At 59.4% G+C, this 15,887-nt stretch overlaps 4 protein-coding genes across 5 annotated transcripts; 2 read left to right on the forward strand and 2 right to left on the reverse strand.

The window, feature by feature from the left end:
- Positions 1–138: 138 nt before the first annotated feature.
- On the forward strand, positions 139–6,475 carry LOC121673469 (protein strawberry notch homolog 2-like; the record flags this gene model as incomplete). The annotated part of the gene is made up of 9 exons (XM_042046778.1): positions 139–307; positions 569–643; positions 938–1,081; positions 1,236–1,330; positions 1,447–1,539; positions 1,717–1,848; positions 2,053–2,129; positions 2,548–2,738; positions 3,661–6,475. Coding segments are annotated over 9 exons (1,614 nt in total), but the record flags the coding sequence as incomplete, so codon positions are not given.
- Positions 6,476–7,612: 1,137 nt separating this feature from the next.
- LOC121673468 (phospholipid hydroperoxide glutathione peroxidase-like) lies at positions 7,613–9,408 on the reverse strand. The gene is made up of 7 exons (XM_042046777.1): positions 9,295–9,408; positions 8,934–9,028; positions 8,659–8,803; positions 8,427–8,578; positions 8,263–8,287; positions 7,944–8,003; positions 7,613–7,869 (listed from the first exon to the last, which is right to left on the reverse strand). Exons 1-7 carry the CDS (start codon positions 9,391–9,393, stop codon positions 7,837–7,839), a joined length of 609 nt encoding a protein of 202 aa, XP_041902711.1. The 5' UTR covers positions 9,394–9,408; the 3' UTR covers positions 7,613–7,836.
- A 356-nt stretch (positions 9,409–9,764) lies between these two features.
- On the forward strand, positions 9,765–12,245 carry LOC121673467 (DNA-directed RNA polymerases I, II, and III subunit RPABC1). Of its 2 annotated transcripts, XR_006019223.1 has the most exons (9): positions 9,765–9,887; positions 10,045–10,219; positions 10,412–10,527; positions 10,932–11,012; positions 11,178–11,236; positions 11,419–11,497; positions 11,630–11,703; positions 11,789–11,843; positions 11,972–12,245. XR_006019223.1 is itself a non-coding variant. In XM_042046775.1 (8 exons), exons 1-7 carry the CDS (start codon positions 9,831–9,833, stop codon positions 11,693–11,695), a joined length of 633 nt encoding a protein of 210 aa, XP_041902709.1. In that variant the 5' UTR covers positions 9,777–9,830; the 3' UTR covers positions 11,696–11,703; positions 11,972–12,245. The 2 variants fall into 2 exon arrangements, 1 of the variants encoding a protein (XP_041902709.1); XM_042046775.1 differs by lacking the exon at positions 11,789–11,843 and having other exon boundaries at positions 9,777–9,887.
- A 399-nt stretch (positions 12,246–12,644) lies between these two features.
- LOC121673466 (rho GTPase-activating protein 45-like) lies at positions 12,645–15,862 on the reverse strand. The gene is made up of 4 exons (XM_042046774.1): positions 15,589–15,862; positions 15,101–15,362; positions 14,876–14,978; positions 12,645–14,721 (listed from the first exon to the last, which is right to left on the reverse strand). Exons 1-4 carry the CDS (start codon positions 15,810–15,812, stop codon positions 14,393–14,395), a joined length of 918 nt encoding a protein of 305 aa, XP_041902708.1. The 5' UTR covers positions 15,813–15,862; the 3' UTR covers positions 12,645–14,392.
- Positions 15,863–15,887: the final 25 nt, after the last annotated feature.

The raw sequence follows: 15,887 nt of genomic DNA on the forward strand, positions 1-15,887 counted from the left end.
GTGTGACACCCTCAGCAGCATGTCACCTTCATCAGTGTCACCCTCAGCAGTGTGTGACACCTTCAGCTGTGTGTGTGACACCCTCAGCAGCATGTCACCTTCATCACTGTCACCCTCAGCAGTGTGTGACACCCTCAGCCCCCAGCTCAGCTGTCCGTGTCAGTTCCTCCCGTGTGTGACTCTGGTCTCCTCCCGCAGTACGGGGCCAAAGCCCTGGACAGGGTCCTGTCCACGATCCTCAGCCACACGGAGAACAGGGTTCCTGTGCCCAGGAGCTATGAGAGAGGGGAGGATGCCTTTTTCCGTGGTAAGAACATTACCAGTGGTAAGAACATTACCAGCTCCAGGGTTTCTGCTGGGTGGGTTGGTCTCAGGTTTGGGATGCTGGAAGAACCGAGCAGGAGGTCAGAGGGAGAAAACAGAGAGGGGAAAGTGCCACTGGCTTACGCTGCCAGGTCACCCTGCCAGGCATGGGGAGGAGCTGAGTTCTTGGAGGGGAAGCAGTCCTGCAGTAATGCTGATGGGAGGCTTAGCCCCAAAATGCAAAAGATGTCTTCTGCCATTCCAGAAATGAAGCAAGGGCTCATCTCGGTGGGGATCTGCTGCAGCCAGATGAAGTACGGCACAGTCTCTGTGGAGAAGGGTACGTGTGGAGCTGCTCCTGCCCCAGGCAGGGGACAGATGGAAGAGACAGGGGTGTCCTGGCTCACCCAACCTCACGGAGTTTGCTGGGTGCCTGGGCAGGATGTTTGCCTTGAGGGGAAGGTGCTGTGGGAACAGCCTGTGCTGCAGATCCCGTGGCCCCACAGGAACAGCCCTTGGACTGGGCTGCTGTCAGAAGGGACATGGTGGGGCTGCTTGTGGGGCTCTTTGGGAGGGGGCTGGTGGGTTCCATGTCCAGCTGTGCCATGTTCCCTGACCCACTGTGCTCTTGCAGACTGCTCCATCACCAAATTCCTGAACCGCATCCTGGGCCTGGAGGTGGACAAGCAGAACATGCTCTTCCAGTATTTTTCTGACACTTTTGACTACCTGATTGAGAAGGACAAGAAGGAGGGCAAATACGACATGGGCATCCTTGGTATGGAGAAGGAGGGGTGGCCACAGCTCTGCCTCCTGCACCCCTGGGGTTCCTGTTCCTCCCAGTGCAGTGTCCCCACCCAGCACAGATCCTGAGACCCAAGGAGGTGTTTTTGGGAGGATGTTCCTTACAACAGACTTTTCTCTTTCCACAGATTTAGCCCCAGGAGTGGATGAGATCTACGAGGAGAGCAAGGAGGTTTTCCTGACCCCAGGGCACCCGCAGGACGGGCAGGTCGTGTTCTACAAGGTGGGCACCTGTCTCTGCCTGGTTCTAGGCTGTGCTGAGGGGGAATTTGTGAGGCAGACACCGAGGCACTCATCCTGCCCCTGGAGTTACAAATCGCTCTGTGTGTCCCTGTTCAGATCAGCGTTGACAGAGGCTTAAAGTGGGAGGAAGCCTATGAGAAGTCGCTCAAACTGACAGGAGCCTTTGATGGATTCTACCTCTCCTACAAGGTACGTCCCTGGGCTCTGCCAGGGTAGCACCTCAGCTCAGGGGTGATTCCAGCAGGAAATCTGCCATGGTTGTATGAGTGAAATGCCTCCAAGGACCTCCATCCTTGAAGGAAGGGGTTAGTTTAGAGAAATCTGGGGAGGGAGGCTGTGCCTGTGACCATCAGCTGTACCCCTCAGGTGCGAGGCAGCAAATACACCTGTCTGCTGGCAGAGCAGAGCCGTGGGAAGAACTTCATCCTCTACAAGCCAAATATTGGGAAGCAAAGCCAGCCTGAGAGCCTGGACAGTCTGCAGAAGAAATACCGGCAGGTAGGTGGGACCTGCACCCCCCAGTATGGGGGCTGGGGGAGGTTGGAAGGGCATTCACTGTCACCCTGTCACAGCTCCTCATGGCTCTGCTGTAGATGGGCAGGGATGGTGGTAGCACCAGGTGTCCTGACTCCCACCCCTGGATTTCACATTTTCTGCGTCCTGGACAGTGGAAAATTCCTAATGTTGAGTGTTGTGCTGCAGGTGCTGCCCGAGGAAGCCAAGGAGCACTGGGAGAGCAGCTACCACTTCTCCTTGAAGAACTGTAACCACGCCGTGTGGTAAGGCAGCTGCAGCCCCAGCCTGCCACACAATCCCAGGATGGTTTGGGTTGGAAGGGACCCTAGATGAAGCCCATCCAGCTCCATGGCAGGGATGTGCAGGGACACCTTCCATTAGGCCAGGTTGCTCCATTCAGCCTGGTGTTGAACACTTCCAGGGATGAGGCAGTCACAGCTTCTCTGGACAACCTGTGCCAGGCCCTCCCCACCTTCACAGGGAGGAATTCCTTCCCAATATCCAATTTAAATCTTCCCTCTTTCAGCTTAAAGCCATTAAGCCACATCCTCCCTCCCCAGGCACAGCCCAGACCCCAGGGATCCCTGCCTGTGACAGTGGGGGAGGCTGTGGGGAAGTGGATCCTACACAGCTCCAGGAACCTGTGCTAATTGCCAAGGTTTTCTCCCATGGTCCCCACAGGAACAAGAGCTGCAAGCTGATCCAGGAGGGGAAGGAATGCTTCCAGGGCATGCGCCTGAGGCACTATTACATGCTGTGCGGGGCCCTGCTGCGCGTGTGGAGCAGGATCGCCAGCGTCATGGCAGACATCACCAGCAGCAGCTACCTGCAGATCGTCCGCCTTAAAACCAAGGAGAAGAAGAAACAAGTCGGTGGGTGAAGTGCTGGGAAGGGAAAGGGGGGCAGGAGGAAGGGGTCCAGCTGCCCAGCATCAAGATTCCCTTCCTGAAAGGGATGTGTTCCAGCCTGGAAGCACCCACTGCTGAGGTGACCCCGTGGGAAGGAGGGGAGCTTGTGGTGGGGCAGAGGGGGTGAGCCAGGCCCATCATCCTCCTGAACACCCCCAGTGCTGCTGCCCTTCCCTCTGTCCCCACAGTGCCCCCCCTCCAGAGTGCTGTGGGGATGTTATGAATGGAGAGGGGAGAGCTTAGGCAAGTCCCTGCCTTTGACAGGCTTCTGGCAGTAGCCAGCAGCTTTATTGAGGCGGCCAGCACCCCAAAACCCGCTCTCACTCACACGTTCTTAATAATGACCAATCAGGCCATTAATTATTTATTTGAATAGGCCAAGGAGAACAGACATAAGACTTAAACAGATTTACTTACTACACAGGATAAGCAGAGGAAACACTACTAGTGAAGATAAAGGTGCCTATGTTACAGCTAGCAAAGAAATAGTGTAAATTAGGAGTCAGTGTCACTTACCAATGAATGATAGCAGTGTGCAGAGAATCTCCTTAATTTCTCTCAATCCTCTGGGGAAGTAACTCGATGCCAATGTCTTGGTCATTGAGGAGAACTCTTCACACACTCAGTGTATAAGAGATTTCTGATTTCATGAAAATCATAGTGGTCTTTTATAGTTGTAAAAATGCTTGTGTTCTGCAGTCACTAATTTTCCTTTCTCACACCAAGATAAAAGGCTTATTGCTGGCTAAGGGGGTTTTCAACTGAGATAATTCATCACATGACAAATCATTCCAGTCTGACTTAGCCACATGTGACAGGGAGATAGTTTTGCTGTATCGCGGTGAAAGGTCCTGCTACAGGGAACTGATGTGTGTTCCTCCCCCAGGGATAAAGATCCCCGAGAGCTGCGTCCACAGGGTGCGGGAGGAGCTGAAGCAGATGGACGAAAATGTGAAGAGGAAGCACAGCCGGCTGCTCCAGGCCCAGGAGCAGAGCTCACCCTTCTCCCTGCCACTGCACATCCTGCCAGGGCCTGGGCTGCCCCTGCCCCGGCACTCCCTGTGCCAGAACGAGATCTTGGACTTGACCTACAGCCCTCCCAGCAACAGCATTCCTGATGTGATGTTGAACCCGGAGACCAGAGCGCTCTGCTTCTCCTCGGATCCCACCCTGCAGCCCCAGCAGCAGCAGCACAGATTGTCCTTTGGCTTTGGCCACGCTCCTGGCCTGGAGGGCAGCGCAGCCCCCGGCCCCTCGCTGCACGAGCCCCCTGCCCTGCCTCCCCCAGCCCCCCTGCAGCAGCCACAGGAGGATTTTCTCCAGCAAGACGGGAATATCAATTTTAGAGAGATCCTGGAGGACATGCTGAGGACGTTCAACGGGCCCTCCCAGGAGAACCTGCTCCCCCCGGAGCGCCAGAGCGTGATCCAGTTCAGTGGGCCCTTCCCGGACTTGAGTGCCAGCTGGGAATGCTGCCGTGGATCTGTGTCCTCTGGTGCAGAGGTGAGAGCTGAGGAGCCCTGACTTTTCTACTGGTTTGGACTGACCCTGCTCTGGTTTTGAGGGAAGAAAAAGCCTGTAGTTCCTTAAAGTGAATTTTATTTATATATAATATTCAGTCAGGCATGTACAGGTTTGTGTGGAACGTGCCCCGGGGGGAGCTGAGTGGGTCCCGCTGGGCCAAGGGGCTCTGCTGGGTCGAGTCCTGCTCACAGGTCAGTGTCCAAGTGGGATTGAGGGGAGACCCCTCCTCTGCCCACCCCCTGCAGACTACTGAGTGTCCGAACCTTCTCCAGCCCTCCAGCCCAGCAGGGCCACGGCCAGGCTCCAGAATGACCTGCTGACCACATGCTGGTCAGTTAGGGAAGGGTGAGAGCCCAGCCCCCAGCTTGGGCTGCCCCAGCCCTGCTGTGGACCCTGAGGCTGTGCTGGCAGGCTGGGATGAAGGGAAAGGGAATGTCCCAGAGGAGCTGGGAGATGCTGAGCTCAGGAGTTCTCTGGCAGGGCTGAGCAGGTGCAGTGAGAGAGACAAAACTGCCTGTGCTGCCCTTCCCAGGAAGCAACCTTGGGCTGCCTGAGCTCCGTGGGAGTGGCCAGAGCTGGCTGCACCCTCACGGTGACAGAGCTGGAGTCTGTCAGAGCTCAGCCACGCCAGGACCAGCAGGATTCCCCAGAGCAGAAGGGACACGTGTCCCCTGTCCTGCACTTTAACCTCACCGGGTCGCCGTGACCAGACGTGCTTTGGCCAGTTTCCTGCTGTCACATGTTGTCCCTTCACTTGGACATCCCACTGGTCCTGCCACTGTCCTTGGCTGGGCCATGGACCCCGGTCCAGGGGTCTGGCTTTGGGTCAGGGCAGCCCAGCGTGGGTGTGCAGTGTCATTGTCACTGCTCAGGGTGTGCAGTGTCACTGTCACCACCCGGGATTTGCAGTTTGGCTGCTCCTGCTGTACCCTTGGATACCAAAGAACAAAGGCTGCTTTGCAAAGCACTGCCCCACCCCCTGCTGCCTCCTCCCCAGGACAGAGGGCATCCAGGCCTTTCCTAAAAGTGGCACCGGGATCATTTCAGGGAAAGGCCTGGGACCAACCCTGCCTGACCTGGCCCTTCCTCGGAGAGCCCCTGGGGAAGGAGGTCCCCTGTGCCCTGACAGGTCAGTCTCGAGGGGGCCAGAGCTTCACAGTGCCTGGTGCTGTCACCTCCTCCGGGCAGACACTGTCCCCACCATGTCCCTCCAGGGCTCAGGAACTGGCCCAGTGCCCTGTTTAGTGTTGGGAATTGCTCCGGCTGTGGCAGGAGCTGACCCCTGACACACCGAGGTCACAGACCTGCCCTGGTGCCACACAAGTGGGCTCAGTTTGAGGCTACTCTGGTCCCTGAATTTCGTTTTGGGGGCCTGTCCTTACCCCCTCTCCCCAGCTGGCACCGGCCTCTGAGCACCAGGCCCGGCTCAATCCCTGTGGTCGGGGGGCACATTTCACCTCTTTACCTCAAAGTGATCACCAAAGATGGGGGAGCTCCCTGTGCCTCCTCCCAAAGCCTTGCTGCTGCCCCGGGGGCTCCTGCTCTCCTCCAGCTCTGCTCCTCTCGACCCCAGCAGCCTCCCTCGGGCTCAGGCAGAGCCAGGCTCCCCCCTCTCCACACCCTCCCCTATTTAAAGCACTGCTCGCTTGGGGCTGAATTCTCAGCAATGAGGGTAAAGGACGCCGGGAAAACCCAGCTCAAAGAGGTTTAAACTCAGGAATAGCGAGGGGGAATTCCCTGCTGGGCACCCTCTGCTGTCACCGGAGCCTTACCTGGTGGCTTTGACCTTAACTTTAAAATATATGCAATCCTTCCTCCCTGGCCTCTGGAAAGACAGAGAGCACCTTCAAGGAATCCCTTCTCTGCCCCAATCCCATGTTTTGTCAGGGTTAATAATATGTAATGTTATCTTTTAACTAAATTATTCTGCAGTTGTCCTACTGATTGTATTTTTAATGAGTCCCTGTTTTCTTCCCTGACACCTTTGTGTTGGCACTTTTTAATCCGCTTGTCGTTTGCCTTTTGTTTCTATGTATATTTATAATTAAGTTGTACATATGTAAAGAGATTTTTTTTAGACTATGTGCCTTGGACTAATATTTCCTGAATTTTCTACTTGCCTCAGAAGGATAATTTTTCATTCTGCTCAGTAAAAATGGAACAGAAGCCACACGTGAGATTTCTGTAACTCCCAGCTCTGTCTCTCTCTGTTGGTCTGTCCAACCTGCCCCAGGAGCCCAGCTAGGACTTGGACCAGGAATCCCTGGGCCAGCATCCTGCTGGCAGCTGGACTTTTTATCTCCTGTGTCACCAACTCAGCGGCATTGAGGGCTGTTGTCCCAAGCCTCCCCCTCTCCCTGGGAGAAGCCACGGCTCGTGCAGAGGAGGATCCCGGCTGGATCCAGCCTGGGCACCGACCTTGGATGAGGCAGCTCCCTCGTGGCTTGGCTGGAAAAACACAGATAAAAGAGCCTCTGTTCCAGCGTGTTCCCCCAGCAGGAGCTGCCACAGCTCTGGGACATCTCATCCAGGCACTGCTGGCCTTGTTACCCCATGGGAGGTGGGATGGGGTGACACCCACTGAGGGATCCCTAAACGAGAGCGGGATCCTCCCGGCATCCCTGATGTGCCAGGCTGGAGGCTCAGCAGGGGTGTCAGACTTGGGGGACCCCAGCAAAGATCCCGGGATTCTTCCTGAGGACAGACTCCCTGAGGGGGCTGCAGATGTGAAGGGGAGACCCAGCACTTCCCAGGCCCTGGGAAGAGGTGCAGCAGCATTCCGGCATGGCAGAACCTGAGCTGTCCCTGCCCAGGATGGGACATCAGCCCCCAGGGGCTTGGCTGGGCACGGCTCTGCCTTCACAATCACCAGGACGCTGCCCCGAGGAGGAGGAGGGTGATCCTGCTCGCTGTGGTCAGACACATCCCTAGCTGCAGGGGATATTTTGCTGTGTCCCAGCATGCCTGGGTTCTGTTTTGCAGGAATTTTTCCTGGCCAGGGCTTGCACCACTGCTGGACCCATCCCCTCTGCTGCCCTGCCCAGAGCATTCCTGGGGACAGGAGGGATCCCAGAAGGGGAAGGAGGGATCCCAGAAGGGTACAAACACCCTCCCCTGCTCTGCCTTTTCCCAGGGAGCCCCTTGGGAGCACGGATCATGCTGGATTTGCACTTCCTCCTCAGCACTGAGGATTATCCCTGCTTGGCTCAAGGGTTGCGTAAGGTCTTGGCTTCCAAGCAAACTCCAGGTTCTCAGCAGGAGCAGCGCAGCAGCCCCCACCCCTCCCTGCTCCATCCCAAAAGCGACACAGCAGCTCCTTCCTAACGTCTTTATTGCAAGGGGACTCCTTGTTACTGTGAGGGGGCTCCAGCTGCTCCTGCCCGCGGCAGCCGCGGCCTCCGGAGCCTCTGTCCAGCAGATGCACGCTGTGGGTCAGGGCTGCCCCACCAGGAGCTGGATTGGAGGCAGCCCGTCATGGGGCTGGAGGAGGCTCCACAGGCAGTGGCGTCAGGACAGGCAGGGGTACAACGGAGCAGAGCTACAGGTAGTTAGGCAGGTCCTTCTCGATCACCTGCGGGCAAGAGGGGAGCGTTGTACCCCGAGAACATCCCCGGCCTGCCCCTCCTCCCCAGCAGCAGCACTTACATAGGGATCTTCCATCGGGCTGTACCTCTTCACCACTTGGCCTTCCCGGTTAATGAGGAACTGTGGGAATGAAGCAACCCCTGGTGAGCGAGTCCAGGGCTGCCAGGGAGCTGTTGGGGGTGTGGCAGCTGTAGCCCCCACAGACTCGCTTTCCCCTCAGCTGTGCTCTGGGGCAGGGCAAGGGTTCCCAAGGGTCTCTAGGCACAGGAACCCCTCGGGATGCTCCTGCCCTGACATAGAGCAGAGCCCAGTGTGAGGCTCCCTCCTCCCCCAGCTCCCCAGAGGGAGGTGCAGCCCAGAGGAGGCAACTGTGTCCTACCTTGGTGAAGTTCCATTTTATTGCACTAGGAGAGAAAAAACAGGAGTGAGTTTCAGGCAGAAAAGCCCACCCTCAGGCTACTCACGCCCAGCCAGGCCCTGAGCCAAGCCCTCCCTGCCGGCTGCAGGGCTGGGGGTCCCCGGGGCTCCCCCTCCCACACTTACTTGCCCAGGGTGCCTCTCCCTTTGGGCTGCTCCTTCATCCACTTCCAGAGGGGGTGAGCATCCTCCCCGTTGACATCGATCTTGCTGTACATGTCGAACTTCACCCCGTAGTTCTCAGCAAATGCCTTGATCTGAGCGTTGTCCCCGGGCTCCTGAGGGGCCACACCGGGACCGTGAGGGTCCCCGGGCTATCCTGACGTTGCCGGGGAGCCCTCGCCACCACCCCACGTACCTGCTTCCCAAACTGGTTGCAGGGAAAGCCCAGGATGCGTAAACCCCTCTCAGCGTATCGGGCGTGCATGTCGACAAGCTGAGTGTAGTTTACCGCGGTTTTCCCTCATTTGGAGGCTACGTTGGTGATGATACAGACGTCGCCCCTGCAGAGGGGGTGAATGAGTTGCCCTTCTCCCTCACCCACCGGGGCGAGGCCGGCGGGTTACGCAAGAACCACTGCGGCTCAACCTCGCCCGGCGCCGCGTTCCGCCACCCCCGGCCCCTCCGTCCTACCGGTACTTCTCCAGGGACACGTCGTTGCCATCGATGTCGAGGGCGTGAAAGTCGTAGATGGCCCTGGCCGAGCGCCAGTCGTCCGCCTGGGCACACTGCGAGGCGGGCACATCAGCGGCGAGCCCCGCACCGGCCCCGCACCGGCCCCGCCACCTCCGGCCCCGGTGGGGCCCTGGGGAGCCTCTCCGCGCCCCCGCCCCGCCCCGCCCGGCCGGGCCAGGCCAGGCCCGAGCCCCCGCCACCCACCCTGGGCGCCCCGCGGGAGAGACCCGGGGCCAGCCGCAGGCCGAGCCCCCGCTGTGCGGAGCGGTCCCGGAGCGGAGCGGGCCGGGTCGCGGTCCCCGAGCGGCCCCGCACTCACCATGCTCCGCACCGCGCTCCGCCTTGGTCCCGGTCGCGCTGCCCGCGCCACCGCCCGCCCGCACCGCAGCGCGCCCCGCACCCCGCTGGCCCAGCCCATGGCGTGAAAACCCCGCCCCTTTCCGCCTGATCGACCAATCAGAGCGCAGAGAGGCGGCCTCGGCGGGATGATGGATGGAAAGCTGACCAATAGAAAAGCAGGACGGGCGGGGTGGCCGCGGGGATGTTTATCGGGAGAAACCACGAGGGCGGGGAGCAAGGACGGACCAAAGGGCGGGATGTGGAATCAGGTGCTGCGGGCAGGAGTTTCCAGGCGGCGATTCCCTCCCGGCTGGCCGCAGCAACCCAGACACCCACTCCGGCGGCAGCAGAGAGACGTCCGTTCCCTCCGCAGCCAGCGGCGGCGGCAGCTCGCAGCGGACTACACCTCCCAGGAGGCGCCGCGGCTGAGGCCCCCGTGTGCGCGGCGGCGCCGCCTGTGTGTGCGCGTGGGGCAGGCGGCAGCGCGGGCAGCCCGCGGGGGCCTCAGCGGGAAGCATGGACGACGAGGAGGAGACGTACCGGCTGTGGAAGATCCGCAAGACCATCATGCAGGTCCGGGGGAACCGAGGCACCGGGAGGGCCGAGCCTGGCGCGGGGGGAGCCCCGGAGGCGGTGCGGGGCCGCGGGGCGGGGGTGGGGGCCGCCTAGGCCGGTGCGCCCGCCCGTGCCCGGTGAGGACGCGTTCCTGAGCCCGGTGCTGCTCCCGCAGCTCTGCCACGACCGCGGGTACCTGGTGACCCAGGACGAGCTGGACCAGACGCTGGAGGAGTTCAAGGCGCAGTTCGGGGACAAGCCCAGCGAGGGCCGCCCCCGTCGCACCGACCTGACCGTGCTGGTGGCTCACAACGATGATCCCACCGATCAGATGTTCGTGTTCTTCCCCGGTGAGCAGCGCCGGCCCGGGCGGGGTTCACAGCGTGCGGAGGCTCTGGGGACCCCCGGGTCTGGCTGAGCCCTCAAGGAGGGGTTCAGAGCACAGGGGGATTTTTCGGGACCCCCGGGTCTGGCTGAGCCCTCGGGGAGGGGGGGCAGAGCGCGGGGGGCTCTCGGTGATCCCGGGTCTGGCTCTTTCCCAGAGGAGCCCAAAGTGGGCATCAAAACGATCAAGATGTACTGCCAGCGCATGCAGGAGGAGAACATCACCCGGGCCCTGATCGTGGTGCAGCAGGGAATGACCCCCTCGGCCAAGCAGGTGTGTGGGGACAGGGTCGTGTCCCACTCCGGGGCTCCTGAGGGGCCATGAACGTTTTTCCTCTCTGTTTCTCAGCGTTGCTGTGGGTAAATAAAAGCCCTGAATTCCCCTCCAGGTAAAAGCTTTTGCTGGAGAATGCTGTTCCTTAGCACAGGCTCTTGTATAGCACCCAGGTGTGTTTAACCAGAGCAGCTGGTCCTGGTGGCAGTGGCACAGCTGAGGGCCCATGAGCAGATGGGAGGTGGAGGAGGGAAAAAGGGATGTTTCCCTGTTCCAGGAGATCCCTGTGCTCCTTCCCAGCCTGGCTGTGTCCGTGTGAGCACATGGTGTCCCCAGGTCCTCACTGAGGAGCAGCTCTGAGCCAGGGCTGTCCCAGCCACCTCTGACGGGCCTTTCCCTTCCAGTCCTTGGTTGACATGGCTCCCAAATACATCCTGGAGCAGTTCCTGCAGCAGGAGCTTCTCATCAACATCACGGAGCATGAGGTGAGCAGGGGCAGGATGGACCCTCCCTTGTGCTGGCTGCGTTCCTGCTGCTCCCAGAGTCCTTCTCCTGGATCTCTGGCTGGGCTGAGGGACACAGTTGTCCTTTCCCCCTCCCAAACGTTGTCTGCAGTTGCTGCCTCATTTCAGCCTCTCCTCTGTTTACAGCTGGTGCCAGAGCACGTGGTCATGACAAAGGAGGAAGTAACAGAGCTGCTGGCTCGATAGTATCCTTTGAGTGTCCCTTTGAGTGTCCCTTTGGTTGCCTTTGTGTCTGTCCCTTCCTCCTGCTCAGGTGTGATGAAATTTGGGCTGAAAACACCCCCTCCTGCCAGGGTTCATTTCTCTGTTTCGTGAGCTGCCAACAGCCCATGGCATGTCCAGAGCTTCTCCTTGACTCCCAGCACAGCAAACTCAGGGAGAACCAGCTCCCCAGGATCCAGGCCGGGGACCCCGTGGCCCGGTACTTTGGGATAAAGCGTGGCCAGGTGAGAGGAGCTGGCTGATGCAGCAGCTCCCTGTGGCAGGGCAGGGAGGGGATGATCCTTGAGGGCATTTTGGAGCTCTTGGAGCAGGAAAAGTGTCTCCTCCTCCTCCTGAGCTCTGTGTCTGCCTTGCAGGTAGTGAAGATCATCAGGCCCAGTGAGACGGCGGGCAGGTACATCACCTACAGGCTGGTGCAGTGACACAGTGGGTAAGGATGAGGGGATCCCCCTGCCTGGGGGGGCTCTGGGCAGTGCCAGGGGATGTTCCAAGGTCACTGAAGCAGCTGCTTCCAGGGAAATGTCTCAGAGTTTGAAATGGCTCATGAAGGGACCTGTTGGAGAGAGCAGGGTGAGGCTCCCCTGTCACCTGTCCCTCTGCTCAGGCCGTGCCCTTTGGGATTTGGGGTGTTCAGAGAGACCTGCAGCGGGGTCAGCTCAGGGGGCAGGAGGTGATTCCCATTCCTCCTTCTCTTCCAGGTGTGAGGAGCTGGAGACTCCCACCAGCAGTTCACAGGCACTCAGAGATTCCTGCCCTTCGGAGATGGCCAAGGAAATCCTCTTCCCACGTTGCCTCTCTGCAGCCCCGTTGCTGGGCTCATTCCCTGTCTTCCAGCTTGGACTTTGTGGTAACCCCTCAGTCCCATCCAGGACTCAGTCACAGAGAGCTGAAGTGATGGCAGGAAATGAGTGGGAAAGGCCTTTGCTTCCCTGTTCTATGGGCTCTGGTTTGAAATAAAGGTTTGTCCCCTCAGTGCTGTGGCGTTGCTCAGCCTCTCCCTGTGGCAAAGCTTCGAGACTCTCCAAGTTCCCATATTTTTCATTAGGCTGGGAATCTCTTCCTGCCGGGGCTCTGCATCGTGGCTGAGCCCTGCAGAGCCTTCACCAGCTGCCCTGGGCAGTTTGGATGCTGCAGCTCAGACTTAACCTCATTCCTTCCCTGATCTCCTGCCCTCTGTGCCCTGGTTTGGGACTCTGGTGTTCGGACACTGCGACAGAGTTGCTCATCACCCCCAGTCACGCTCATTTTAATTTATCCCAGGACTCTGGGGGGGCTTTTAAACTTCACTTTTCCTGCCAGAAACACTTGGACTTGGATGTTTCCTGCAGCTGGGGGAGCCTGGAAGCCCCAGATCCCCAGGACAAATGTGGGTCAGAACACACTGGTTTTATTGGTTTTTCAGAAGCTTGTCAATGTGAACACAGCAAGACACAAGGCAGCGCCGTGCAGCAGCTCAGGCCTGTCAGGACAAACACAGAATCGATACAACCACGACGGAGCTGCTGCCGAAGGAAGCTCAAGCACAGCTTTAGCCCCTTCTCTCGCTCGCACTCGCCCTCATCATCCTCACCCACCCTCACACGCACGCGGTACCGCCGTGGCAGCAGCAGTGCCACATCCTCCTGCTGCCCTGGAAAAATCCAGCTATCCTGTGGAAGAGCTGGCCGGGGCAGAACAGCTCCTGGGGGTCTCCAGCTCTTCCCTGGCTCAGTTCCAAACTCATGAGTTAACCTGGGTTCATGTACCTTTGCTGAGATGGGTTCTCCATCGACTTCAGAGGGCTCAAACCTCCCGTCCATTGCCTGCTTCTGCAGTACCAAGGTGTCGGAGACCCCCCCAACACCACCTGGTCTGTCTCCCACAAGCAGGAGAACGAAGGAGAAGGCTCTCAGCTCATTCCAAGCTAAAACTCTACTTGTTTCTCTGTGCCTCAGTGCAGGAAAGTCTCACAGCTTTAAAAAAAACGAAACCACTTTCGCTTTAGTCTCTTAGCCAGCAGAGGTAGTGGAGTCTTGTTGAAGGGTTGATTCATGTCTTTACAGAAAAGGAAGCTCAAGGTTATACTGGCTGGGGCTGGATCCAGGCTGGGGTAGCCCTGAGGAGGAGGAAGAGGCACTTCCTCATGGGGCCCTGCTCCTTGCCCAGCTCCAAGAGCAGAGGGGTTAGTCCTGGACTTGCAGCGCAGCTTTTTGGAGATTAAATGACTGTACAACCAAACCCTGAGAGCTCAGCAGGGCTCAAGACTCTGGAGCCAGGCAAATCTGCCCTGAGGCTGCCCACAGCCTGTGGCTGCTCCTTGCATGGCTCTTGCCAAGGAGGGAAATGCCCATCCATCAATGTCTGTCAATTCAAATGCCCATCAATCCAAGCAGCAATGCAGATACCATCAGCTGGGCCAGGACCACGCAGTGCTGAGGTTTTGGGGCAGGAAAGTTTAGTTCAGTCAGGTGTCAGTGAGGCACATCCCCTGAGAGCCTGGCAGACAACACAGCACCAAAGCCAAGCCTGACTCGGGGTGAGATGGTGCAGGGGCTCCATCCCAACCCCAGCGCTGCTCCGGCCGTGTCCCTGTCCCAGGGGGCTGCCTCCAGGTCTGTCTGTCCCCGTGGTGCCATTCTCCTGCCCATCTTGAGTCATTGTCCCTATATCACCCTGGCAGCCTTGGCTCCCTTCCAGCCTCAGCCATCGAGGATGACCAGGTCCTTCGACTCATCCAACCTCGATCTCACAGCACAGGTGTGGGATTCAGGGATTCAGGAGCTCAGAAAAAATAAAACACCTGGCACAGGCACAGCACAGCCCTGAGTTCCCTCTAAGTCCTGAACAAGAGGAGGGTCTGCCTAGCTGCAGCTGCCTCCCAGGGAAGGTCCTTGATGGCCCCAGCTGAGCCAGGGGTCCTGGCAGGCTGTGACCCCATTTCCCAGCCGGGCACCAAGGGAGTCGGGGGTTTTGTGTGAAAGCTCCAGCCAGGAATCAGCCAGGACTCGCCTGCAGCTGACACACCAAACCCCCCTGGGCTCCCACATCCCTCCTACCCCTCCACATTCCAGTGTCCTGGGCAGCCTCTGGGATTTACCCCTTTGTCCATCCCAGTGTCCGTGGTGGTCCTGTCCGGTGGCTTAGATGAACCGGGGTTGCAGCTCATGGCTGCCGTGGCCCCGAGGGGTGCCAGGCTGGTTTGTGGCATCCTTGGGGGTGGCAGGGCTGCGGCTCTCAGGGGCTTCCTCTGTGTCACTCTGCTCGTCCCCAGGGCTGCAGCAGCGGGGAGCGGAGCCCTCCGTGTCCGACTGGCCCACGCTGCAGCTCCGGCTCCACGGCCCCTCGCTCCCCTCGTCGCAGAAATGAACCTCCTCCGTGCTGGTCTCACTCCCCTGCTTGGTCAGGTGTGTCTGTGGCTCCCCACTGTCCTCCAGCTCCGAGTCGGAGTCCACGGAGCGGTCGCCGGACTCTGTGGGACAGAGGAGTTCTGTGCCACCCTCCAGCCCAGCACTGCAGTGTCAGCAGCAAACCTGTGGCCCCCGGGGCAGGGGAAGGGTCTGCGTGCCCCCCATGCCTCCCATGGGACCTGCGCCCGCCAGGAACCCCCAGTGCCTCTCACTGACCTGCGAGTGAGTCAGCACTGAAAGCCAAATTCCCCTTCTCCGAAGGCAGCTCCAGGTAGGGGCTGGTGCCAAGAGGAGCCGCGGGCTGGGAGCCTGCGTGGGCCTGGGAGGGAACAGGGACGGTGGTGAGGGCACGGAGGAGAGTTCTCATTCCCTGGGAGCTGACTCCACAGAAAGTTCATGGAGCATCCCCTCAGAGTCCCTCCCTTCCCTGGAGACTCCTACCTGCTCAGTACCACTGGCCACCTCCTCCGTGGCACCTGAGCCGCGTCTGCCCGGCTCGGCTGGTGCTGCCACGTCCTTGTGCTCGAAGATGGTGGGGTAGAAGATGATGAGTGCCTCGATGATGCGAGCTTGGTGGGGATAATCCACCAGCGAGGACAAGGAAATCGTGGCATCCGTGGGCCTGGGGCGCATCAGCGTTGGCCCAAAGACGATGCCCAGGTTGCCGGAGGTCATCTTGTTGTCCTGTTCCACTTCCATGATCCTGGGTGGGAGGTGGAGGAACCGCTCGTGAGAGCAAGGAGGGAGAGGGGTGGATGGGCAGGGCTGGGGGAGATGCTGGGCTGGAGCACCTGAGCCTCAGGAGGGGGAGAGAAGCAGCTGCAACCATGGGCCTGACTCCAGTGAAGAGGCTGCGCTCACCTCCCCACCCCAGGGGAGAAAGGGAAGGTGCCCAGCAGCCACACAAGCTCTGGCTATGCCCCTCTCACCTCCTCAGGTGCTGCAGGAGGTACTGGAGCGTGGCCATGTTCTCGCTGGGGAGCTCCTTCAGCAGCTCCCTCAGCTTCAACACCAGGGTCAGCACCACCTGGTCAGTGTCGGCTCCTCTGTCCACCAGCTCGGGGCCGCCCTTCCCGCTCCGGCCCTTGACCTCGCCACCCTGCAGGCTCTCCTTGGCCAGCCCCATCAGCTCATTGTACAGCCGGAAGGGCATGAGGGGCTCTGGCAGCTGCAGGGAGAGAAGAAGAGAAGAGAAAAGAGAAGAGAAGAGAAAAGAGAAGAGAAGAGA

This window comes from Corvus kubaryi, unplaced genomic scaffold, assembly GCF_017639235.1.
Source record: "Corvus kubaryi isolate FWS band 111438036 unplaced genomic scaffold, C.kubaryi_AGA036_p1.0 65447, whole genome shotgun sequence".
Taxonomy (NCBI): Eukaryota; Metazoa; Chordata; class Aves; order Passeriformes; family Corvidae; genus Corvus; species Corvus kubaryi.